Source organism: Pelodiscus sinensis, chromosome 14 (assembly GCF_049634645.1).
Source record: "Pelodiscus sinensis isolate JC-2024 chromosome 14, ASM4963464v1, whole genome shotgun sequence".
In the NCBI taxonomy this organism is placed as follows: domain Eukaryota; kingdom Metazoa; phylum Chordata; order Testudines; family Trionychidae; genus Pelodiscus; species Pelodiscus sinensis.
In genome coordinates, this window is record NC_134724.1 from 32,347,455 (window position 1) to 32,374,956 (window position 27,502).

The 27,502-nt window shown below is 43.0% G+C and overlaps 1 protein-coding gene across 11 annotated transcripts in view; it reads right to left on the reverse strand.

Moving 5' to 3' along the window:
- The window catches only part of SCAPER (S-phase cyclin A associated protein in the ER), a 406,333-nt gene that overhangs the window by 144,462 nt on the left and 234,369 nt on the right, over window positions 1-27,502 (reverse strand). For all 11 annotated transcript variants that reach the window (XM_075897367.1, XM_075897364.1, XM_075897365.1 and 8 more), the window contains one exon: window positions 5,995-6,110. In XM_075897367.1, the coding sequence (XP_075753482.1) occupies window positions 5,995-6,110 (116 nt within the window). The remainder of the gene's footprint in view (window positions 1-5,994; window positions 6,111-27,502) is intronic.

Below are 27,502 nucleotides of genomic sequence, written 5' to 3' on the forward strand. Positions count from 1 at the left end.
GCTAAGTAGTAGCTCTGCAGAAAAGGACCTGGGGGTTACAGTGGATGAAAAGCTGGAGATGAGTCAACACTGTGCCCTTGTAGCCAAGAAGGCTAATGGCACATTAGGTTGCTTTAAGAGGAGCATTGCCAGCAGATCCAGAAATGTCATTATTCCCCTTTATTCGGCTCTGGTGAGGCCACATCTGGAGTAGTGTGTCCAGTTCTGGGCCCCCCACTACAAAAAGGATGAGGACGCATTAGAGAGTGTCCAGAGGAGGGCAACCAAAATGATTAGGGGGCTGGAGCGCATGACCTATGAGGAGAGGCTGAGGGAGTTGGATCTGTTTAGTCTGCAGAAGCAAAGAGTGAGGGGGGATTTGATAGCAGCCTTCAACTTCCTGAAGGGAGGTTCCAAAGACAATGGAGAAAGGCTGTTCTCAGTAGTGACAGATGGCAGAACAAGGAGCAATGGTCTCAAGTTGTGGTGGGAAAGGTCTAGGTTGGATATTAGGAAAAACTATTTCCCTAGGAGGGTAGTGAAGCACTGGAATGGGTTACCTAGGGAAGTAGTGGAGTCTCCATCCCTAGAGGTGTTTAAAGTCTCGGCTTGACAAAGCCCTGGCCGGGTTGATTTAGTTGAGTTTGGTCCTGCCTAGTGCAAGGGGCTGGACTTGATGACCTTCTGAGGTCTCTTCTAGCTCTATGGTTCTATGATTCTATGCCTTCCATGGAGAAGGGTCTTTTTAAAAATGTCCATCATTTCCTCAAAATTGTCTGAAAGCATTATTAGTGATATTCTCAAGAGACCCAGATTTGTTACATTAACACTTTTTCATTTAGAAAAGGTTTCTATTACTTTATTTTCTTCAGATTAAGATATACCACACCCTGATGTCTGACAGACATTATTCATTTCAATAATGTGTTTCTAAAATTTGTTTCCTTTTAGTTATGCTAATGTTATGCTTTTATATCTATGGATGCTTACTATTGATTATAATTTATAATAACTTGAAAAGAACTATACTGAGTATGGGAGTAAAATTATTGTTACAGAGGTCTCTGCGAATCTGCTAGATTTATAAAACAAATAGAAAGGTTAACATTTATCTCTATATTCTGTAGATATTTGATTTGGGAATGTAGTTTAGAGAAAGTTAAAAGCTTATGTATTAATATAAAGTGTTACATAAGCAAAAAGTACTTTAAAATAGTAACTTTAGTGCTCACGAAGACAAGGAACCACAGGAACCAGACACAGGGTGGTTACTAAGAAGAGGGAAAAAAAAGTTTTGATGGTATCGTCTAAGATTTTTTTTGTTATATGAACATTACAGCTGAAGTTAGTTTTCATTTATCAGCACAGCAAGTTCCTTTCAAAACGAATATATTTTCTTACTGTCTAGCAAACTTTAAACAAATTTTCCTCAGTAATGTAAACACAATTTTCCCAAACTACCCCAAGAAAACCTTGCCAAAATGAGGTTTAAAAAAAAAGTCATTCTGTACAGTTAGGGATAAATTATGGCTACACAGTGTGAGAAAGGAGACAGGATTCTCACCTAGGCACATTTAATCACAGCTCCTGTGTTCTAGGAACAATTTACTGCAAAAGGAATCATCCCTACATTGGATGCAATGAAGCAGGCGAGATCTGCAAGAAGTAGTATGCTACATGCAACAAAGGAGTGTAGGAAATGTTTTCTCCCTTCCTCCCGGGACAAGCAGGGAAAACTAAGAGGCATTTAACCTCTGAGTGCACTTTTTCTAGAGATGCAATTCTGCCATACCACACTTTACAACAGAGATGAGTTAGCTCTCAAAGTACACAGGAAATCTATGAAGTATTGCTGTTTGTAGTAAGCTAAATGTGGCCGGTGGTGCTCCAACTGGGTTTTCTGAACACACAACGAAAACAGTTAACGAAAGACGACCTTGGGACCAATTCTCACACTAAAGCCTCTTTACTCTCCTCTGGAAGTATAGGAGGGTCTTAAAGTAGATACAAATTACAGAGAAAAGATTAGATAAAGGAGGGAATCATGCTACCAATGAATTTCTTCTAAGTTGTAGCCCATTCTGCTCATACCATTTTAGGGGCTTGGATGTGTTAACCTCAGCCTTTTATTTCTCACACACTATATCCTGCACTGTCAGTGAAGTTTGATAGATTTTCAGTAGCAATTTCAGACAGCAATATCAAGGAGCATCAAAGACATCAAACATGCCAAAGCTCTTGGGGTTGGTAGAATTCAAGCAGAGGTATGAGGCAAAATTCTGGCTAAGCAGCTAACAAAACCCTCAGATGTAATACGAGTGTGTGACGGACCCAGCAGGGTCTGCACGACGAGCGGGGGAAGGACCTCCCGCCCCCGAGCAGGAAGCGGCCGCCGCACGCGGCAGAAAGCCGCCTGGCGCTGCGCTGCGCTGCCGGCCCCGCCGTGGCAGAAAGTGGGGGCGGGCGGGTGCACGCCGGAGGGAAGCGGGGGAAGCCCCGGGCCACAGAAAGATGCCCGATCAGGGTGCCGCGATTCGCGTCCCGGGGCGGAGCCTCGGGCGCGCCCCGGCCGGGGCCGGACCGGAGATCCCCGGAGGAGGCGGGGCTTACGCCCCAGACGTCACCCGCCCATGACTATAACCGGGGCGAGGAGACGCTCAGGAGGGGGGGAGCGAGAGGGCAGCCATCCTGGCTTCCCGGCACCCCAAGCACCCAGCCCCTCCGGGCAACAAAGAAGGACGACGCAGGCAGCTGGCGACTTGCCCTGGGATGGGCACGGCGTCTGCGACGGGGTGAGTGATTCGACCTTGCGCCGGCCAGGGGGGCCGGCGACGCGGGAGTGGAAGGAGCCCGAGGCGGGACCGTTCTGGCGCCCGTGGGCAGGCGAGTTTCGGGCGGCTGCCCCGCCTGCCGGGGGGGAATCGCTGTAAAGCACCCACCCCACTTAAGGCCTCGGGCTGGGACCCGGTGGTGAGGGCGGGCCGGGGTCCCCCACTCCGCACACCCCCTGCCTCGGAGTAGGTCCCCGAGGCTGTAATAGCCTGGCACACTACCCCTCCCCGAGAGAGAACGAGAGGGAGAGACTGAGACAAGAGGGACGGCTCAAGAGCCCCGGCCGGGGGTCGCCCGGGAAGACACCGGGCCGGGTCCGCCGAACCCCCTTGGCCCATACGGGGCGAGGGGTGATCGCACCCGGCCCCGCACCCTTATGGACCCCGAATACAGGGCCAACTAGACTCCCGGAGGCGGTGGGTTTGCGGAGCCCCATCCCCCACTCCGCCGGCCCCATCCCGGGGTGCGGGGGAGTGACGGAGTGCGGAGCTCGCACCCTCAAAACCCACCAGAGAGTGAAAGAACAAGCGCCATAGGACTGGAAAGTCAATATCATTGTATTGCCAAAAAAAAGGTAATCTCATTGAGTGCACAAACTGAAGATGTGTTTATATTTCAATTAATTCTGAGGCAAAGTATTGGCTACACTTATTTTGCATGGAATGAAGAGAGTAGCATATGGAATATTATGAGAACAACAGATGGGGTTCCCTTCAAACAGATCATTATGCAACTAGAATTCACACTGACAAATCACCAACTCCCCCCCACAACCACTGTTTGTAGGGGAAAAAACCCTTCTTAATCAACTTTATTGACTTTAAGAAACTGTTTGATAATGTCCACAGAGAGATTCTAAGGAATTCTGTTAGAAACGTATGCTCAGTAAAATCTGACACAGGCCTGTGTGAGTGGTTTGATATTGTGAGGAGTTAGACAAGAACATGTGCAATGACTAATCCTCTTTGCATTAGCAACAGACTGGGTGAGTAAGCAGGCAACAAAAGATTTCGTGAATGATGTAAAATGTGTTAGCAGAGATGAGTTACATGATCCTTATTTTGCCAGTGATATTGATTTCCGAAGTATGCCATGGAATGGAATGACTGCCTTTGTATCATAGGTAGAATAGAAAGCAGCAAAAATTGAAAGCATAAATTGAACAGGAAGAAAAGCTCATTTTTCTGGAGAGTATAATGTCATGGGGAAGATCAAGAAAAGCAAATAATTTTGGACGGATCTGGTCTGACAGAAGTCTCCATACCATATTAAAGGTCAGATTATACCATGGAATTGTACTGAATATGCTATTATATGGAGCAGAGACTTCACTGATTACAGTGGCTAATAAAAAAAGGATGAAGGCTGACCATCACAGATGGCTGTGGAAGATATTACTCATTTCATGGAAAGACAAAATAAGAAATGAGAGACTCAAAGAACTCAAAAGAGCAGGCGATGTTACAAAATATTGTCAAAGAAAGCAAACTCTGGTCATTGGGATATGTACATCACATGGAAGATAGGAGACATGCTTAACAAGCACTGAACTGGATATCTGAGTGAAGAAAGGGAAAGCAAGGAAAGCAGACAGTGACAGAAGATACCATATATCCTGGAACAGGGTGGGGCAAAATATGGCCAATGGGCTGCATCCGGCCCACCAAGCCATTGGATCCAGCCAATGGATACAGCGGGGAGCTTCAAGCAGACTCCTCTGCCAGGCTGTTTGTGTTTCACAGCTGTGAGCCAGAGCAAGGGGCGGGAGGGGGAGGGAGGAGAGGGGGCGGTTTCAGGCACTGCCCCAACGCCCAGCACAATCCCATTGGCAAATAGGAGCTGCCTGTTTGAAGAACAGGCATCACAGGAAGCACCCTTCCCACCTCCCCTCAGGCCCTTATTCACAGATGCACGCCAGGCTGGATTACCCAATAGGCAGACTAAGCATGTGCTTAGGGCACCAGCAAAGCAGGGGCACACACACACAAAAAAAGATTTGACAGTATAGTATTGTTTTTATTTTGAATTACATAAGGGGGGGGCGGGGCACCATAATCTTTTCAATGCTTAGTGCCTCTAAAGGTCTTAATCTGGCCCTGGATGCACATGGCTCCTGCAGCCTGTGCGGGGCGGGGCGGGGAAGGCAGGGAGCCTGCCTCAGAAATATGCTGGGCTGTTGGCTGGGAGTCACCCAGGTAATTCTCCTGTCTCTGACAACTGAGCCCTTCCCTCCCTCCCTCCAACCTTCTGCCCATGTAAGCCAAAACCTCTGCCTCCTCCTGAACCCATACCCCCTCCCCAGACTCTTCACCATCCCCTAGCTCAGGTCACAACCCAAACCCTTGTACATCCCTTGCTGCACCATAGTCCCCTGCCCCAGGTCACAACCCAAACCCCTGCACTCCAATCCCTTGCCCTAGGTCACAACCTAAATCCTTGTACCCCCTCTTGTACCCCAGTCCTGTGCCCAAATCACAACTGCCTCCTTCATCCAAATGCCCTCCCAGACCCCACATGCCCTCCCTGTACTCCATTCCTTTATCCCAAGCTCTCCCTCTCCTACATTAATATCATGGAAGAGTGCAGCCCTTGACCACTTTCCAAAATCTTGGAGTGGCCCCCCATCAAAAATTACTGCCCATCCCTGTGATGGAATCACCCTGGGAAGAAGCACCACAATTAGCAAATCACTGTAATCAGTGGAGGAACCAGACTGCCCACGTGTCAGTTTCATAGGAGGAATCTAAGGTGATCTCTAGGAACAACTGTTTCCTTTTGGATCACGTTATGATCACAACACATAAAAGAACTTTTAAAAAACAACAAAATAGGGACCTTGTTAGTCTTAACGAAGACAGGTCTCCGCTGTTCCAGAATGAGCATGCATTCCTTATTCTGGAAAGGCAGGGAGATCATCTCTCAAAGAAACAGAGTGAAACACAGATTTAAAATTGGTCCTAGAGTTTTAAAACTGGTCCTAGGGCCAAATACTGTCTTCCATCAGGAACTTTAATGGCAAGATAGATTACAGCCCTCGTTTTTTAACTTCTACACCACAAAGAAGGAGCAGCAAGCAAGTAGATAAATAATAAAGTCAACGGGATTAGTGGAAAAGAACGATCCACATCAAGGATAGCATAATCTAGCTATGATTCAAAATGGCAATGGTAGCTCCATACATACTTCGGAGGAATCCGTGAAACTGCACTCAGATTCGTGGAAGAAATCATTACTTGAAGAATGTGTTCAAGAGCTGAGAGTCCTCCTGCAACCCGGAATGCTATCTGATCTGCCACGTTCTGGAGAAATACAAATAAAGAATAATAATTATCTGGGAGATTTACTGAAATTTTAAAAACATTTAGTTTAGTATTTAAAATTTAGTATTTAAAAGCCGTATCTGCTGTGTAACTGCCTTGATGTACACTTAGTAGATACAGTTTAATCAGATTCTTCACCTTTTTAATTAGTGCATTGATTCTTTCACTATAGAAACACAGAGCAGAATACCCCTTTGAAAAAACAGGAGTTAGTCATTTTAATATGTTTTTTTCCCTGATATTTCACTTTATCATAATACCACAGCTATTATGAGCTTTTTAAATAGATATGGATTCAAAGCTCAAACCTATTCCCACTGAAGTTAATGGTGAAGCGCTAACTGACTTCGATGGAAGCAAGATCAGGCCAATAATGAAGATTATTTTAACACGAGCCTCATTTAGCTGATATCTGAGGTGCAACATTGAAGGACACAGTCTAAAAATGAGGGACAAGTATGTATTTTATAACATTTTTTATTTTTTTCCCTATTTGAGATTAATTTCTGTGAGCATAAATAGGAATTACCCAAATGTATTTAGCTGATCCTTGGCCCAAAAAAGTCAATAGCAAAACTTCCATTAATTTTAATGGTGCAGGACCAATCCCACACATAACAAACCTAACAATTGTGGGACCCTCAACCTCTGTTCCCAATTTCCTCCTTTCTTCTCCACTTGTTTGTTGATTTCACGTGTGTCATGTATACAATTAGACTGTAAAAACTTCAATGTAAGGATCATATTCCCTTATGATTTATCTGTAAAGCACTCTGTGGATGCTGCATGGCCAGAACAGCCCCTTATGAACTATGGTAATAACAAATATTTTAATAGGAGTTCATAGCTCATATTTTTTCTTATCAATATTAGAAATCATATATAAACACCACAGTACAAAACAAGATTTAAGAGCATATAATTTTCTTTCAAGCAAGTTGAGACCTCTCAGGCAAACATTCACACAAGGGTAAGGCTGTACCCCTGTGGTCACCAACCTGTTGATCACGATCGACTGGTCAATTGCGGTGGCATGACCAGTCGATCATAAAGTGTTCCCTCCCCCCCATCCCTCCCCACCTTCAAGAAGGAGCCCGTGTTGGAGCTACAACCTCCTGCAAAAACGGAGGTAGTGTTGGCTTCCTGCGGCAGGGGGGTAGGGAGGAATCCTGTGGCTGCGCACCAGATCTGGCATCTCAGGAAGCATGCACGCTGCTCCTCCCCTCCCCAAAACAGGTGCTGCTCAACTGGTGGAGCAGTGGGATTAAGGCAGGCTTACTCTTGCCCTGACCCTGCACCACTCCTGAAAGCAGCTGGCATGTACAGCGATGGCTCCATGGAACCACGTGCTGCCCCTCATCTACAGGCACTGAGCATACAGTTTCTACTGGCCGCGGTTGCCAATTACTGATCAATGTGAGCTGCTGAAGTGATGTCTGCAGGTAAGGACAGTTCAGTAAAAACCTCAAACTAACACACCTTGCAATCAGTTAAAGAAGTAGCAACAACCCCTCCCCCCCCCCACATGTGTGTTGGGTCAGAAGATGAGAGGGAAGGACAGTGTGTGTTTGTGAGAATGACAGACACACACACAGTGTGTGAGAGTGACAGAGATTTGCATTGCCAAGACCCCTCCATCCCCCTTTCTCTGTGTGGAGACAGGGTACAGGAGTGGGGGGAGGAGGGACACCCTGACATCAGCACCCCCCTCATCTCCCTCCCACACCCTGCACAGCAAGCAGGAAGCTCCCAAGGGGCAGCTCCAAGGCAGAGAGCAGGAGTAGCAGGACAGTGGGGGAAGGGGCAACGGAAGTGCCAGTGCTTGATAGCTTCCTGAGCAAACCAGTCAGGATTACTTGTTGGAGGCTCCAAGATTTACCAGTAGGTCCCGAACTACTGGTTGGTGACTACTGTTGTAAGTCATGTGTTCGAGTCCCCTAAACATTTTTGTTGCCCTCTGTTGGACTTTCTCCAATGCGTCTGCATCCTTTCTGTAAAGGAGGGCGCAGAATTTGATGCAATACTCCAGATATGGCCTCCTCAGTGCCGAATAAATGGAAAAAACACTTCCCTAGATCTGCTGGAAATGCTTCTGCTAATGCACCCTAATATGCTATTAACCCTCTTGGACAGGAGGATACACTGTTGACTCATATCCAGCTTCTCATTCACTGAAATTCCCAGGTCCTTTTCTGTAGAACTGCTAGTTAGCCAATTGGTGCCCAGCCTGTAACAATGCTTGGGATTCTTCCGCTCCAAGTGCAGGACTCTACACTTGTCAGATTTCTTTTGGCCCAATCTTCCAAATTATATACGTCACTCTGGACCTGCCCCTACTCTTAGGTATATTTATCTCTCTGCCGAGCATACAGCCATCCATGAACTTGCTGAGGGTGTAATCCATCCCCTCATCAACATCTTTATTAATGACCTGGAACAAAATCAGCTCCAGAACTGACCCCTGGTACCTTCTACTTGAAAGGTGATACTAATATATACAACTCCAGCGACTTCAATTGCATAACTGGAGTCACTGCACCTTAATTCAACCTCCAGAGCCTACTCCACAGATGTAGGTTAACAGGAGCAAACGCTCCCATCAACTTCCCTTATTCCTTGTGAATTAAGGAGGGTCTTTACTAGACCCACTAAATTGAATTCTGGAAGAGTGTCTGCCGCAGTGTCAATCTTTCTGGTAGTGACAATGTGGCCTAAGTCACATCTTCCAACAGGGTGAGAGTCTGGATCACTCAGGTAAATGGAAATTTCCTCAAATGATTTTAATGAGAGCAGAACTGAATCCTATGGGAAGGTTCAAAGCATGTCTAAGCTACCACTTTCTATTGTGATTGAAAGCGTATGCTCAATTTTGTAATGCATTGTTACCAGGAAACCTCATACACAAAACAATCAACATGTTTGTATAGTAAGAAGGCGGCCTGAAATAAATCCATAAATCACAAGCCTAGTGTAAAGCTTAAAAGTTAGATGAAAGTAGTCATCTTTGTTAATATAAAGTAAAGTTGAGCTGTGAGCAAAAGACAGGCTTCGGCTCAGAGATACTGACATGAATAGGGCTGATGGAGAAACACACATCTAAAAAGTACAAGGCACAAGCCAGGCACCCAACACGTTCCAAACGGTGATACCAGAACACGTCATTAGGAAACATCTTGGTACCAACACACTCCCCATAGATAATAGGAACATGACCCAGAGCCGGGAAAGGGTTCAAGATGACAGCATGATCATAGAATCTTAGGGTTGGAAGAGCCCTCAGGAGGTCATCGAGTCCAATCTCCTGCTGAAACCAAGGCCAAACCCAACTAAATCATACCAGCCAGGGCTTTATCAAGCTGAGACTTAAAAACCTCTACGGATGGAGATTCCACCACCTCTTCTGCCATCTGTCACCACTGAAAACAGCCTCTCTCCACCCTCTTTGGAATCCCCCTTCAAGTAGTTGAAGGCTGCTATCAAATCGCCCTTCACTCTTCTCTTCTGCAGACTGAAGCATAGCGATGTTTTAATCAAACCACCACGTACAAGGTAATGGTTGGCACCCAAATATATCAGAAGGTCGCACCCTGAAATGTCAGGAATGATGTGGAACTTGTTTATACCTGTGTATACCATACAGGGACTGTTCTTCTCTGGCCAAGGGGGCAGTGGAGAGTCCAGCCACTGACTGAACTGGTCCCCTGAAATGGGCATATATGTGTTAGTGGTCTGGTAGAGTCTGCTAGATAATAGGAGCATGTTTTGTTGACAATAAACCTGGCCTGGCACCTTTGTACCTTATCTGATTTTGTGGCCCTTGTGGGTTTTCTTGGAGACTGCTGGCCTAGCTACCTGTGTAAAGCAAGAACAGCAAACACAGGGAACACATGCACAGCTGATTGGGTATCAACATTTGACAGAGCAAAATATCTGTCAGGACACCACACTAGTGATTTCTGATAACAGTACGTACAATACATTTTGAGAAATGTGTATGAGAATTCCTAGATATATTTGGTATACAAGCATCAGACAATACAGATGGAAAAGCCACCAACCTGTCAGTGTGGGACTGCTCCCTACAGTTCATTTGTTAGTGTTGCATCTACTCTATAGTTTTAAATGAGCTAAGCAATGCAGCTTTCACCACTTCTCTTTTCAGTTCCATTACTTCAAACTATATTCAATTTTATTATACCAAGTCTTTTCCCTCTTTCATGATTACACTATTCCTAAAATTTCTTTTGGTTTTTGTTTAGCAAACATATTTCATTCCAAATCTTTCCTTTTCCTTGTAATTTTTCCATACCAAATTTTCTTGCTTTTTCCAAATTCCTCCTACTTTCTCAAAGTCTATATATCAGGTAATGAAATGCCCAGAAATGCAAACCTTGTTTTGGGTTAGGTCATGTTAAAGCCAGAAAGAAAAGGACTATTACTGATGTATGTGGAAACAGGATGTCTTCATACATGTACTCTAAAATAGCACTGACTTTTTTTGATCTCTGTATCACATTGCAAACATATGTCCAATTTAATGTTTTCTCTTGTCTAGTTCTAGGTGATTTTTAGTATTGTTCTTCTAGTTACATCTCTCCTACTGTGTATCTGTGTTTTAGATTCTTATGATCAAAATATCAACTTGCATATTTGAAGAACTTCCTTTTTAGTCTATGTTTCTAATTTATTTTGTGTCCCTTTATATTCTTTCTCTGACCTCCACTGCGTTTGTAAATCCTCCCAATTCAGTATTTCTGAAACAAAAAAAATTAATATCCTATCTATTTTATCACACAGATCATCAATAAAAATTCAAGAACATTTTTGGTGCTTGGATATAAAGGTGATAAAGCCTTAAATTTAATCTTGTTGCTTTGTTTATCTTTTATATTCATCAGGATATTTAACTAAAACTATTGTGGTGAATGGAGGGATGTTATACAAAACGCTCTGGCTAACTGCAGATTTTCTGAAGAACTGTTCAAGACAGATTGGAATGGAGAAGTAGGACTTGAAGGGCTGACTACATACATATGGGAATAAGAACAGGGGAAGATTAACCTAAATTATTATGGTAGCATATTTGGGGTAAATACACGAACAAATTATTTATTCACAGCTCCTACTGAAGTAAAGGGACTTTAAAACCTGGTACTCAGTAATCTGGAATCCATTGTTGATTTCACTGATTTCTGGAATGCTCTTGGACAAACTTATCTTAAAGGATGTTTTCTAGATAAACAGGGTTACAGTAGTTAAAGCAAATTTCTAAGAGTCTTTCAACTATTTGTTGACACAGATTGCTAATGACTGAATTAACTGCTAATACTTGGCACATGTGTGTGTCATCCTAATAATTATGGTCCTACCAAATTCAAGGTCCATTATGGCTAATTTCATGGCCATAGGATATGAAAATTGGTAAATTTCACATTTTCAGCTGTTTAAACCAGAAATTTCACAGTGCTATAACCATGGGGTCCTGACCCACAAATATATGGGGTGGGGGGTGGGAGTCCACAAACCTGTTATAGGGGGTCATTGGCTTGCCATCCTTACTTCTGTGCTGTCCTCAGAGCTGGACTCAAAAAGGTCTTCCTCCCACTGACTGGGCAGGGGAAGGACAGGATCTGTCTCTCCCCCTTCTATGGTGGTGAGAGGGAGAGACCAGACTAGACCCACCCACCCACCCACGTGCCTATCCCATTGCAGGACATTGTCTGTGATGGGGCAGCAGCAGCCTGAGGTTCCTGCAGCTGGAGACTTCTGGAGCTGGATCGTTTCTTCTATGTGCTGCTGAGAGGGCCCTATCAAAGTGGGCTTTCTACCTCTGACTGGGCAGGGGAAGGACAGATGGTATTGCTCCTAGAAACAAGGAGACATACATTTCTTAGGGAAGGGCTTATCTCAAGGCCCTTGACGTGTTTTTCAGGCTGTGAAACTGGTACAGCTCTACTAATGACCAAGTCATAGCAAACTACCGTTCTACCTGAGAATCCCAGATTCAGGGACAGCTCTGGGGCTCTTGGTCTTGGGTCAATAGAGGTTATAGAAACCAAAAAGGTGCAGTCCTAGTCCATACAAGAAAAGTAGTATCACTGGTGAATTCTCCACAAATAATGTTCCAAGAGTGTATGTTGTATGCAACTAGATCCCTAATAATGAAAACTGTACCTGAATGAGTGATGAGAAAATAAGTGTGCCCCCACAAGGGAGGGCACCCTCAGCTACATACCATATACCCTGGCCTATAGTCGAAAGACGAGTTGTGCAAAAAGAAGAATAAAGGTATTAAAAAAGAAAAATATCAATGTTGTTAATCTCAGAAATATGAAATTCAAAAGATGACATTAATTTTCATACATCTAATATTATATTATCTTTTGATATGTCTATGTACTGATCTAACAAAATCTTTTTCAAAGCATGAAGGAAATCTGTTCTCTTGAAATTTTTCCCCATAAATGAACTCCTCCACAATGTGGCCCAAATTCATATTGTGCCCTCCAGTGCCATGTTAGAGCCTTCGCATTTGCAGAATTTTGTAGAATTTTAAAATACTGTACACAATTTTTTGTTTTGGTGAGGGATTGTTAGTATTTTGGTGCAGAATGCCCTCAGGAGTAAGTAATTTACCCTGGGTACCTGTTAAAACCCTATTTGGAAAGGGTATAAGATCTAGTACCAAATACTCTTTGCACTGTTGAAGAACAGCCTGGAATCCTTAAAATGCTTAGCTTCCAAAGTAGTTCTGCTTAGATATTGAACTGGGACCCATTCTATAAACTTGACTAGAAAACCTGGCCTTCTGAAAGGAATTACATATTTGGACTGATAAAAGTTATTCCCCAAACTAATCCATATAAAAGGATTAGTTTAGAAAATGTTAATCAGTGTGTTCCAGCTGGGCTTTGGAACAGCAGGTGAAACTATTTTGCTCCTTCTCTATATAGATTTGCATAAATAAGTGTAGAACATAATTAAACATCTGATTTCCAGGTGCAAAAGGATTTGGAGGTTTAAGAAAATTTGCAGAAAATCAAGGGCAAATGAACAGGTATCAAGCATGCAAAAGTAGCTATCATTGTAATATATACATTTCATAACAAAAAAGGCTTTATCAAAACTTGTTTTCTTAAGCAACCTAAGATTTAAACTAACCTTTAGAAAGTGTTAACTAGAGACATAATTTAGTTAATAGCAGCTGCAGTAACCAAAACCAATGCTGCATAAAAAAGGTCTTTTTTGCCCATTCACAAGTATTTATCATTTTGAAATGCAGTAGTCCTGTTTTAGAGAAAGCCAGCACACTTGACTGAAGAGATATGAAAAATTAATTTCTAATCTTTAGACCATTGTAAAGTTGTCATATAGAAAATACAGCAACTCTCTTCAATGTAACATCTCAAGCGTTATGCATCTGTTCAGAGGTATCCATGTAGGGATGGATAAGTAAACAAAGATAATTTGTTATTTTCTATATAGATTAGTCTGCAATTCTATGAAAGGATTTAATTATGAAAAATAAAATATTTAAACTAAAATTTCTTCTTTTTATAATTAGAGTGAATTGGATTTAATTAAAGAACCAAAATTAGGACAGTTCCCTGAAAAAAGAATATGTGTGGTTCACTGATTTTCCTACCTGTTACAACGCCTTAGTGGCTTTGAATTCCCCTTATCTTCTCTACTATGACTTGAGTGACAACTGACTAATAGGATTACAGGCTCCATTCCAATAATACAGCTCAGCTACATGCCAGCAAAAAATGACAGCCTAAACCTGAATTACATGGCCTCGGAATCCATCCAATTATTAACTAAAGTAACTATTATTACCTAACCTAATCAAAGGAGAAGCAGCTGTTAATCTTTGGTGGCCTTTAGTGTAGTAGCGGTCAGACTGGATGAACTGTATTTGTACTTGACTCTTCTACAGACAATAATTATGTCCTTTGTGATCAAGAAGGAAGGTCTTCCTAGCCTTTTAGACAGAGGCAGCAGATGGGGAACAACTACTTGCATGTTCATTAACAAAATAGGGTGGATTTTATCAAGGTTTAACATCTGCGGTAACTCCAGAAGCACCATTTACAGAATGACCCAAGTAGGTTTGGCAAATCTTCAATTTGAAAGTTTGCAACCTAACTAATCTAAAGTAGTTTAAATGATTTTTTTATCTACATTTTTTTCATTTTTACAGTTATTTTACAATTATTCAGATTCTGTAGCAATTTAACATTTTTGAAATTCAGGAAATGATGTACTGCAGGAAGTGAAAACTTGGACACAACACTACCTACACTGAAGTAAATGGAACTTTTAACCAATAGTAGTTTTAGAATTCTGCATACAGTATTTGAGAGCATTAGTGAGACCGATACTAGAACAAAGCCATCCAGTTGTGGTCCCACACTTTAGAAAAGGATGTTAGCAAATAGGAAAGGGTTCAGAAAGGGGCTACAAGAAAGAATTGAGAGAATCGAGGTCTGAAAAACCTGCCTTGCATTGAGAGACTAAAGCAGCTCAATCTATTTATTTTATAAGACAGGGTTAACAGGTGACTTCATCACAGTCTATAAATACTTAAATGGAAAAAAAATTTCTAGCAGGATTAAAATTAAACTCTCTTGTACACTTTGCGTTCTGTTACTGAGAGAATGCACTCAATCTGTACAACTCATTTTTGTGCTTATTAAATTGAAGCAAGAGTGGTCAGACTATTAAAGAAGAGTTTGTAATTAATTAGTAAAATATAGTTAAGCTCTATTTTAAGAAATATTTTCTTCTCTCTCATAGTAGAAATTCTATCTTAAAGTGCCAATGGCTTACAATACAATTCAAAGTCTCATTACAAAGAAACAAAGAAACAAAGAAACAAACAAACAAACCCACCCACCCACCCACCAAGAACAGAAACAGACAGCTGGATCCTAAGCTGGCTCCTTGTATTTATTTAAAAAAAAAAAATCTCTGATTACTTGGTCTTGAACTTTAGTGAAATCTGTGCACTTAAGAGAAAAAAAATCCCTTTTGATCACTGCTGTAGTACTGAAAGTTCGTATAGTGACCATATAAATATAAAAGTTCATATGGTAGAAAGTTTCCCAAAACATTTCTCTCAATAACAATTGGCATTTTGAGCTTACCAAGTACTCTGTTTTGTGAAACCAGTTTAACAACAACAGTTTGCCTTAATACAGTCCTTTCCACTCAAGAATCTCAAGTTCTTTTCAGGCATTAATCAATTAAGCCTCACCTTTGTGAGCAGGAAAGTATTATCTTAATTTTGATTGAAGAACTAAACAGAGAGGTTAGCACAAAAATGCAAAGTAGGATACAATAAAGTTAATGAGAACCGTGGACACACAGCACCTTTGAAAAAAGATAAATTATTTAGGTGTCTAAGAATTTTGGTTCCTAATTTTTGGCAATGAAATAGTAACATTTTGGCCTCAGTGTTTTATCTAAGAAAGGATCTGGCAAAGCCAGGAATAAAGCTCAAATCTGCTGATTCACACGTCTTACTTTTAGCCAAAAGTCCATTATTCCATTCTTAAAGCTCAATGTATGTAACTGTAAACCTGTTTTGATCTGGCATTGAGAAAAATCTTAACCTATGCTATTACCAAAAAAAATCAATGCTAGTCCAAAGGAAGCATCTCTAGTTTTGTTGTTCTACTTGTAAACAGTTTAAAACATTTTGACAAAACTAAAATGCATTTATAATATTAAAATTAAGCCAAAATGATGATGGGCTATTTGTTTATATTATGTACCCTACCTCCTGTCAATACAGTAAGTGTCACAAGCATCCTGCTGGGATAGTATGCACAACTAAGAGGAAGAAAGATGGGAATAAATTCTTCATGCAAGCTGAAAATTTGGCTGTTTCTGAAGCCTTGAAACCGAGGTAGCTCATGTGGTTTCTTTTTTTCATACTAGGCATGGGATAATTTCAGTGCATCTGTGAAGCAGAGGATCATCAGGCTTGCCCTGCTCCCCTCGTCACCTGGACCTGCCTCATTGTCAGGTTCTGACATATGACAAGGTGCTGGCAACATGCAGTGAGCCTTGTTTCATAATGTAAAAGGAATTCATACTCACTGTATAGGACCTCCAGTTCTTATCTTTGTGCTGCAGAAGCTATAGCAATCAAAACTACAGGTTTTCATGTTCAAAGTGTTTCACAATATCACGTAAATAATCTCCATGACAGCCTTTCATATTGTAGAATTGAGGCAAAGTGCCACAGATTTCACAATAGAGTACCACAGCTACCAAAAGAGTCAATATCAGAGCCATGTTTAGAGTCCAGGAATTCTTGGCTGCCATTCAGTGCTTCAGACACTAGTTACACTCTTCAAAGTATATTTTCAATTTGATTTGGGTTAGTTGTATTAGATTTAGTGGGCCAAATTCACCCAGAATTGGTGTTGCCAGACAATGACAGAGAGCCTACCTTTGGTGAGCAGTCTAGTGTGTTGGATTATAGTGCTGTAAGAGGCCTGAAACTAGCCAATCTGCTAAAAGGCCAGGAGTCAACAAGCACACCCCAAAAAATGTGTGGCACTGGTATGGAACAAGTGCAGTTGGTGATATGCTGAACATATTCTCCTATCAAATGCCCAGTTGTTAAATCTGCCTTGCTTGATGGAAATTCCAGGAGAAGCCAAGCAGCAGTCACCCCATCACTATTCCACTGGTGAATTTGCCACAGGGTGCAACAAAACAGCTGGGAAGAATTTGATCTAGACTTAAGCCCTTTTCAGAGCATGCAATTAGATACTCTATTGTTTGTAACTAGGTGGGAAGCTTTTGTGTATGCTGGAATTAGATGACACAGGTGCTCCAATGCCTACAACATTCATTCACATGTAGCACACATAAATACAAGTAGGTAGCCCTACGTTTACAGGCAAGGTTGGCATTTTTCAATTTTGACAGATAGCATAAAGAGAGGGAAGCGGGCTCTGTGTGTGTGGTATTCAGCGGAATAACTTACTGGACTAGTTAATAGCTTGTGTACTGACACTTTCGTGCTTACAAACAAGTTTGTGTTTTTTGAAGGATAACCCAGGGTTGTCCTCAGACAGTGTATCAGTTTTGATTGATTAATCGGAAAAACCTGCAGAACTTGTGGAAAAGGGGAAGACTATAGCCAATTTCCCCCCGCTCCCCCCCCCTTTTTGGACACACAATAGGAGCAGAAGGTTAAAAGGGGAGAAGGAATAAGTTGCAGAACAAGCCTAGGAAGAAATTAAATTAATTAACAGCAGTGTGCTTGTACCATAGGCATAAGAACCAGTTGTTTTAGTAGAATTGTATCCTAATATTAGGGCTCATTTTCTCACAGCCAAACAATTCACAGAAATTCTATCACTCTTGTGCATGATAATTTTGCTAATCTTCAGCTGCTTCCTGCAATGGTTGTGTGTCATCAGAGGGCACCCTCAAAAAGCAAAACAATAAACTACCACTTTATTGTCTTATTAAAAATGCATAAATTCATTTTAAAATCAAGTTAGCATATTTTTCCATTGCCTACATGCTTGACCAAGCCCTAAGTTTAAGTTCTCAAGTTTCTGTGATTCTCAAGTATAATTAAAGATTTGGCTAATGCTAGCAAGAAAAGCAATATAGTTCATGCAGGAAAAAGAGACACCCAAAGGCCTAAACTGCTAAAAAGAAATTTTGTTCACCTTTAAAACACGTTCATTTGCAAGTTGTACAAGACAACAGATCTGTTTAACAATTTTGGATCACAATTTTAAATTATTTAAAAAGCCATTTCAGTTCACATTTAAATCTGATTAATGAATTCTTATGTGACTGCTATACGATTAAAAGTATAAAACTTTGCAACATTGCTCAAAGTTGAACCCAAGGGCCTGATATGTAGCATTAAGTCCTAAAATGTGGACCACAGATTCCCTCTTCCTCCAAGCTGCAGAGTACGGGAAAAGCCAGTCAAGTAATTGCTGGTTTTTATTGCTGATGAATTCAGGCAAGATATTACTGTATGCCTATCAAGGATGACACAAATATAAATAAATATAATTATTGAGGGCAATTACTTTGCTACAATTGGGGTAATATTAGGTTGTTGATATTTTTAAAATGAGGTCTTTGGAATCAGTGCCAACTTTTTATGCTGACTGATGACAGATATTTCAGATTAAGGGTTCCCTTTATTAAGATCACCAAACTCCAAATCAGTGGTAGGATAAATATTATTTGCCAAAATATCAGCTCAGACAATTCCAAATTATTGGAATTCTCAGTCTGTGATGCTTTCAGAGTTTTTTTTGGAAGAACAGAAAAGCCATGCATACATTATGGCAAGCACAAGTTTAAAAAGACAAAGATCACTGGCAACTTGTTGCTGCTACAGGGTCCAGTCTAGTGGTCCTAACATTTGTAAACTGGGCCTGCAGGATTGAGCCCACAGTTGCTATCCTCAACGCTCTTGACCAGCTACTTGGGGAGTCTAAAGAGGCTGTGTGATCTGTAGCAAAAAGCAGGAAGATCAAGGTTCAAATTACAGCTAAGCCATTCATTCACTATGTGACCTTGCACAAATTCTTGACCTGCATCCGAGTCAGTCAGCACAGCTGTAAAATTGGCCTATACGCATTACAAAAAAAAAAAAAAAAAAAAAAAAAAAAGCTGCCTGTTGCATCTGAGCTGAGCTCTAAAATGTACACAGATTTTAAAAATTCAGCAGCAATAATATGATTTACTTATCTAAAGTTTCCATCTCTTGGTGAAATCATAATGAAAACAGAATTTGAACAGAAGAGAGCTGCTGTTACAGTCACAAATAAATAGTTATTGGTACAGAGTGGGTAGGTAGATTCTCCAGACCTGCTGAAGCCAGCTGAGTTCAGGCACAGTTGAGAGTGGCAGGCTGCAAGAAACTGCTCTGTCTCCTGATCCTTAGACACTTGATCCCAAAATAAATTAAAGTTGCAGGGCAGCAGTTTTAATTTATGACATGTCTGTCGAGAGATGGTGTAGCACTGTTGTATCATGCTTTCCCCATGCTACCCATTTCTGATCCCTTGAATGGTATTACTTGCTCCCTCATTACCTAAGGGAAAAGGGCACAAAGGAGAACTCTTTTGTGCAAGGGGAATTTCCCCTTGTTAACTCTGACTTCTTTAAAGCCACTCTGTACCATTTATGCAGTGCAGAATAGCCATAGTGAACCAGAGAATCAAACCCAGGGTTCTTCTAGTAGATTTTTAATTTCTTTATTAATTTAAATTATTTAGCACCTTTTTTAAATCTTGATTTTGCAACTGAAATTTGTATTTTTCTATGCTTCCAGTATAGATAAGAGATGCCCTGCAGCACATTCATAACCTGCAGCTTCCAAAGCTGATATGAGTCATTATCCTAGAAATGGAGGGGTGTGATAGCAATCTGCAAGAAGACAGATGCTTTGGACTTCAGAAAAGCATCCTCTGGGCCCCAGAAAAAAACTGAATGCACTTGTTTAGAGATTTGTCTGATGATCCCAAGATGACAATATGGCGTCTTGAAGAGATCCCTATTTGAAGCATCACCCTCCAGACCAGTGTTTCTTAAACTGTGTTCCACAGCACACCGGTAGTTGCCAGATGGCTGAACCAAAAATACTGAACACCCACCGCCCCTGCTCCCCCCCCCTGAAAAAACACACCAGGGAAAAAATTCTGTTGAGGAAAAAAAAAAAAGGGGGGGGGGGGGGGAGGCCAAAGTTGTTGAGAAAAAAAAAAGTTAGCGTTAGAATAGGAATAGGAACAGGGGAGTGGGTTGAGCACTAAGACCCAAGAAAGGCATTGCTTCCCCTTGGTCTTTAGGCTTTTTTGCCGGCGGCCATTTTGTGTTCTTGTTCAAGCCAGAACTTAGCTTCCCTGCGGAATCAAGTAAGCATGGGGTCTGGGGGTGGGGGGAGGAAGGCCGGGGGCTGGGCCCGGGCCCTAGGGTTGTCAGGTGTCCTGTATTTTCACCTCCTGGCCGGAAAAAAAAATATCAGAAAATACGGGACATTTTAGGTGTCCGGTATTTCCCTGAATCTTTTTTTACCGGACAAGAGGCGAAAATACTGGACTGTCCGGGTCAATACCGGACACCTACACACCGGTGTGCCACAGAGAACAACAGAAATGGCCCTGTCCTTAAAGGAGCAGGCAACCTTTTTTTTTTTTTTGTCAATAACTTTTAAAACAATAAAAAAAATATTTTTTGGTGTTCCTCAGTCTTAAAAAGTTTAAGAAACACTGCTCCAGACAGTGACTACTGTTTATACCAACAAGCAGAGAAGATGAAGAGTTTGTCTTGACTGAGATGCTCAGAGAGTGGCAATCACTATTAATATGATCTTTGTGAACATATTGCAAGCAGAAGTGCCAAAAGCAAGGTCATGTAGTGGAAAAAACAAAGGAGCTTGTGAAGTGTTGAATGGATATGGAAGTACACATTCTTGAAATTCACCGAAAGGCATAATGCACTTAGTGAGCTCTCCTGGATCTGAATATTAAGAATTTCTCCCTAAATGTAACTTTCCTTGTTCAAGGGCAGAAAAGGAACAGATACAATTTAGGCTGAAGATCTTCAGTCCTCTATGATACAATGACATAATATGGGTAGGTTTCTGTACAATGGAGGCATGGGTGAATTATTCCCATGTTAAACAAGCTGTAGATCTTTTGCAGGATAGACAGTTCATTTAAAGCTGTGGATGGAGAAAAGAAAGTATGCTGTAAGCAGGAGGAGCAGGGAAATTCAATTGAATAACCCAAGATGGTAATTCCAAGGCATGTGTGTCCATGGAGAAAATGGTCCTCAAAATAAGACTAAACCACAACTTTTCTAAAAGGCATACTGATTGGGACTGGCATGCCTTCTTTTCCAAATTGGGAAATAGAAGGATGCTCACATCAGCTGCATCCTGGCTGGCCTTATCTAGTTTCCCTAGGTAAAGTTAAGTATTCAGTGAATAGTGCCCAGATTACACAGATCCGGAAATGGAGTCTGTGCCCTAGGAAAGAATCAAATATTGTCTCTCACTATAGTGGAGCAAAGGAGAGAGTAAAAAGAAATATATAGGGCCCTATCAATTTCACAGCCAGGAAAAATGTGTTTCAGACCATGAAATAAGCCCTTCTGTATAAAATCTGATCTCCATGCTGCTGGGAGAACCTCTGCCCAGGGGATCCTAGCTGCAAGTCCCAACTAAGTTGGGCCGGGAGAGGACTTGCTCTCAGGGGGAGATCAGACGCATGCTGGAAGCTCCAGTCTTGGAGGCTCTTGCAGCTTAAGGAGACTTATGGAGTTGGGTCTGATATTCCCCTGCAACTGGGAGTGCCCCCGCCAGGTGTTCTTAGCTGTGAGACCTCTTGCAGTGGGGAGGGACAGGACTTGTCGTTCCTTGTTGAATGACAGCTCTGGGGGGCAGAGAAAGGAGGAGATCAGACTCATTTTCTTCTGGGTACCTTTTGGGTTGAGACCCTCGTGGTTATGCCATGAAATTTCAGATATAAGCAGCTGAAAACATGTACTTGATCAATTAAACTCTCTGGTAGTGCAACTGATCAAAATGAACTGCGAATTTGGCAGGGGCCTAATTATATCATAACAGAAATCCTACACAAAAGACAGGAAGGACAGGAGACGTATGAGCAAATTACACAGGGTTGAGTGTAATTATATTTAGCCTTGACAAATACTGAGGTTTAGCATACACACAAGAGTGATTCTTCATAAGGAATTACACATTTCTTTGCATCTACATGAAAGAAATAAAAGTCATAACATTTGAGTGACTGATCCTTATCCTTGTCTATTACAGCAGCCAGAGTGGCAAGGTCCATGATATGAATAAATATTTTCTGTCACTGCAAATATAGTGCATTTTCCTCTTTTGGATTTTATATTATTTGTAACAGTTATGATTAATGCATATCTTCCAAATCGATCATCTTCCCGAGGGATTATGAAATGGGAGATGAAGTTCTCCTTTGGGTGGTCCTTCCTGGGGACAACTGCTTGAATTATGTTTGTGATTTGAGATGTAGAAGGTGGTTTGTACTTGCTCTATCAGATCTCTCAGTCAAACAGGCTATCCTTTTTTGAATCCCAAGGAACAGAAATGGAGCAAGAGCTTGTACAGAGTTCTCATTTGAAAGATGAGGCAGCACTGGATTTCTCATGTTTCCTATACCTTTTTACCTGGAATAATTTTTCTTGGCCTCCCTTTTGTGTAGAGGACAGAGAATTTGCACTGGAAGAACTCCAAACTCAATATGCAATGAAATATTTTGTAGTCACCAAAAACACGTTTAGGAGCCAAGTGTTGATAGAGGTTTCAATATCACTTCCATTGTGTACTCAAAAATCTGCTTGTGTACTTTTTAAGAACTAAACCTTGCATGCATGATTTTTAATGGTCAAAAATGCACTTTCTAGTGTCTGAGCATGAATATAGGGGACTAGTGCATTTGAAAACTTGATTATATATATCCAAAACTAAATTTTAGAAATTATACTGAGATGTTATTAGGAAAACATGACCATTGCATAAGTGCTCTTTAACTAATGGTTAACACAGACTACCTGTGTCTCAAGATTTTTATGATGTCTCTATTATGTTATTTGAAAACTTTATATAAGTCATCATAATATGCGTACTGGATTATTGACACTTGAATTTTTGACACATCAATGGCATTACTTGTGTCAGTGGGGTAAAATTTTTACAGTTCTGACAACCTCCCATGCTTTTGGCAATATTATCATCACAAAAATGAAATAGCTTTGAGAGAAGTTAAGCACCAAAACAGATTTTCATCTCATTTACTTAACAAGCAATCTACTTGTGAACCTCTCAAAACATGGCAGAACAAAATCTAAACATATACTTTAGATAATGTGCAATAATATCAGTTTGGAACCATGTGTCTCATAGCAACAATCTCTCCTGATAAACAGGGTGAAAGTGAAGTTGCTCTGTTTTTACACTTGTGTACCTGAGTGAACAATTTGATCTACTGTGGCATACTTCTCAGTTCCTTCCAGAAATAACAATGGGATTATTCCTCCTTTATAATACCATATCACAGTTAGCAAGCCACATTCTGCTCTCTGCCACCCTCATAATGGAGTTAATGGGAGAGATATCCAGACAACTAGCAGAAGCTTCCAGATCACAGGCCCTGGTTCTCACAGGGGGCTTCAATCACCCTGATATTTGTTGGGAGACCAATACAGAAGTACACAGATAATCCAAAAAAGTTTTTGGAGAATGTTGGGGACAACTTCCTAGTACAGGTACTGAAGGAACCAACCGGGGGCCATGCTCAGCTTGACCTGCTGCTCAGAAACAAGGAGGAATTTGTAGGGGAAGTAGGTGTGGGTGACAAACACGGCATCCAAGATCATGAGATGGTTGAGTTCAGGATCCAGACCAAAGGAAGAAAGGAGAGCAGCAAAACACACACCCTGGATTTCAAAAAAAGCAGACTGAATCCCTCAGAGAAGTGATGGGCCCAATCCCCTGGGACACTAACATGAGAAGGAAACGAATCGAGGCGAGCTGGCTGTATTTTAAAAAGCCGTATTGAAGGCACAGGAACAAACCATCCCGATGCGCAGCAAGAAAAGCAAATATGGTAAGTGACCACTTTGGCCTATCTGTGAAATCTCTGGTGAACTTAAACACAAAAAGGAAGCTTACAAGAAGTGGAAACTTGGACAGATGACAAGGGAAGAGTATACATTCATTGCTTGAGCATGCATGGGTGTAATCAGGAAGGCCAAAGCACAACTGGAATTGCTGTCATCAAGGGATACGAAAGGTAACAAGAAAGGTTTCTACAGGGATGTTAGCAATAAGAGGGTGGGCAGAGAGGTGTGTGACCCTTACTGAATGGGGGAGGTAACCTGCTGACAGATGATGTGGAAAAAGTTGAAGTACTCAATGCTTTTTTTTTTGCCTCTGTCTTCTTAGACAAGATCAGCTCACAGCCCTCAGTGGAAAAATAACATGTTAAGAACTATTTAGAAAAGCTGGACATACACAAATACCTGGGGCTGGATCTAATGCATCTGAGGGTACTGAGGAAGATGGCTGTTGTGATTACGGAGACATTGGCCTTTATCTTTGAAAACTTGTAGTGAGCACGGGATGTCCCGAGCTATTAGAAAAAGGCAAATGCAGTGCCAGTCTTTAAAAAAGGAAAGAAGGCGATTCTGGGAACTATAGACTGGTCAGCCTCATCTCAGTCTCTAGAAAAATCATTGAGGAACCCATTTTGAAGAATCTGGAAGAGAGGAAAGTGTTTGGGAATAGTGAACATGGATTCACAATGGCAAAGTCATGCCTAATCAATCTGATTGCCGTCTATAAGGAAGTAATTGGCTCTGGGGATATGGGGAAGGGAGAGGACATGATATACTTGCATTTTCATACAGCTTTTGATATGGTCTTCTGCAGTATTCTTGCCAGCAAGTTAAAAACGTATGGATTCGATAAATAAACTGCAAGGTGGATAGAAAGCTGGCAAAATTATTGGGCTCAACTGGTAGTGATTAATGCTCAATGTCTGTGTGACGAGTTAACCCCTTCCTTCCTCCTGAGCAGATGCACGACGCTGCAGGAGGCCGGCCCTGCCCTCCCCCCTCCCCCGGTTGCTGCTGCAATAGAAGGAGGGGGAGGAAAGAGAAGCCGGTGAGGAGGCGGCGAGAGATGCTGGAACCGCGGCTGGGGCAGCAGGAGCAGCAGGAGAGTAAGGAGCCAGCACGGAGGCGGCGAGGGACGCCGGGATTGCAGTCGGAGCAGTAGTGGAGACAGGAGCCGAGGCAGAGGCGGCCAAGGACACCAGGACTGCAATGGAAGTGGCAGAAGAGTCCAAAAGCGCCCAGTCTGCGCCGAGGGAGGAAGCGGACACCGGGGAGGAGCCAGCTAACGCCACCAAACCCTGGGCCAATGGGGCAGGTGATGTGGACCCTACGAGCGAAGCAGGTAGGGGTTGCAGGGGCTATGGAGCCAGACCGGGGACCGCGAGCGTGGACCCACAACGGGGGCTTCCACCCGAGCAGGAGCGCGACTCAAAGGTACTGAGACTGAGAGGGGCTGCCTGGGGGAAAGGAGCACAAAGGAAGAGCATGTAGACCCTGTAGGAAGAAGGCCCAGGACAGGGCGTGGGGGGGGGGACCGGCAAGCAACCCCCTCCCCGGCCCCCGAGAGGGGGTGGTGAATAAAACGCTGTACGACTCACCGCTAGGGCGAGGACCGGCAGGCCTTACCCTGAGGGTCCTGGGGCTAGAGCTTGGGAGCAAGGGAGGGCCCGAGTTCCCTGACATATCCAAGAGACTGCAAATCAAGACTACTTGAGTAGACCCAAAGGGGAGTTTAGACCCTGGACCGAGGGGGACACCTGCTTGGGACCCAGACTGTGATTTCTAACAGGGCCTTGTAATGGCCCAGAGAGAGGAGGGACCTGTGCCTCGGGACCGGCCCAGGCATATGGGCGACTCTCCCTTTCTATGTGCGGGCCCAGAGTAAACTAGGGGTGGGGGCTCCGTGAACCTAACGAGAGCGGTCCCGACCCCACCCCCTTTTAATAGGGGATGGGGGGGGGGGGGAGGGAGAGACTCGCACGTAACAGTCTGGTTGGCAGTCAGTATCAAGTGGAATGCCCCAGGGGTCGGTTTTGGGATGTGTTTTGTTTAACATCTTTAATGACCTGGATGAGGGGATGGATTGCACCCTCAGCAAGTTTGCGGCTGACACTAAGCTGGGGGAGAGATAAGATATGCTGCAATATAGGGATATAGTCCAGAGTGACCTGGACAAATGGAAGGATTGGAACAAAAGAACTCTGATGAGGTTCCGTGAGGCCACATCTGGAGTACAGGCAGTCCCCGACTTACGTCGGATCCGCACTTACGAACGGGGCTTTCAGACCACAGGCACCGCGACTGAAGTGGCAGCAGCTGCGGTTCCCCGCGCCTCTGAGGCTTTGCCAGAGCAAAGCCTCAGAGGCGCGGCACCCCGCTGCCGCTGCCGCTGCGGCCCTGCTCCCCGTGTCCCTGGTCTGCTGGGGGGGGGGGCGCGGCTAGTGTGCCCCCCACCCCCAGCAGACCAGGCTTTTGTTTTGGACCCTGGAGCAGAGCAGCTGGGGCGCTGCCGATTGGTCCTGCAGCGCCGCTCTGGGCACTACTGGACCAACCCGGCAGCACCCCAGCTGCTCTGCCCCAGGTCCTGATTCAGCCGCTGCTGGTCAGTTTCAGCAGTGGCTGAATCAGGACGCCTGGGGCAGAGCAGCTGGGGTGCTGCTGGGTTGGTCCAGTAGCGCCGAGGAGCGGTGCTACTGGAGCAACCCAGCAGCACCCCAGCTGCTCTGCCCCAGGCGTCCCCAGGTCAGCCGCTGCTGAAACTGACCAGCGCTGACTACAGGAAGCCCGAGGCAGAGTTGCTCTGCCCCAGGCTTCCTGGAATCAGCCTCTGATCAGTTTCAGCAGCAGCTGACTTGGGGAAGCTTGGGGTTCTTAAGTTGAATCTGTATGTAAGTCAGAACTGGCGGTCAGTTTCATCAGCGGCTGAATCTGGACGCCAGTTCCGACTTACATACAGATTCAACTTAAGAACAAACCTACAGTCCCTATCTTGTACGTAACCCGGGGACTGCCTGTATTGCATCCAATTCTGGGCCTCCCATTACAGAATGGATGTGGACACACTAGAGAGAGTCCTGCTGAAGGCAACAAAATTATTAGGGGGCTGGAGCACATAACTTATGAGGAGAGGCTGAGGGATTTGGGCTTATTTAGTCTACAGAAGAGAAGAGTGAAGAGAGAATTTCATAGCAGCCTTTAACTACTTGAAGGAGGGTTCCAAAGAGGATGGAGAGAGGCTGTTTTCAGTGGTGACAGATAATAGAATGAGGAGGAATGGTCTCAAGTTGCAGAGGGGGAGGTCTAGGTTGGATATTAGGAAAAACTATTTCCCTAGGAGGTGGTGAACTGCTGGAATGGGTTACCTAGGGATATGGTGGAATATGCATCTCTGGAGGTTTTTAAGTCTCAGCTTGACAAAGCCCTGGTTAGAATGATTATTTGGGATTGGTTCTGCTTTTAGCAGCAGGTTGGACTCAATGACCTCCTAAGGTCTCTTCTAATCATATAGTTCTATGATTCTGTGAGCACATATATAGTGCCCTTGATTTTTATTATCTTGTCTTGTAACTCTATGATTCTATAACAGAGCAGAAATTGGCCCATTAATGGTTACTATACATGAGAGATTAAATATGCAGCATTAATGGGTTTGATCCCAAGTGTACTTTTCAAAATGAAGATACTTTTCAACTCAGTAAACAACC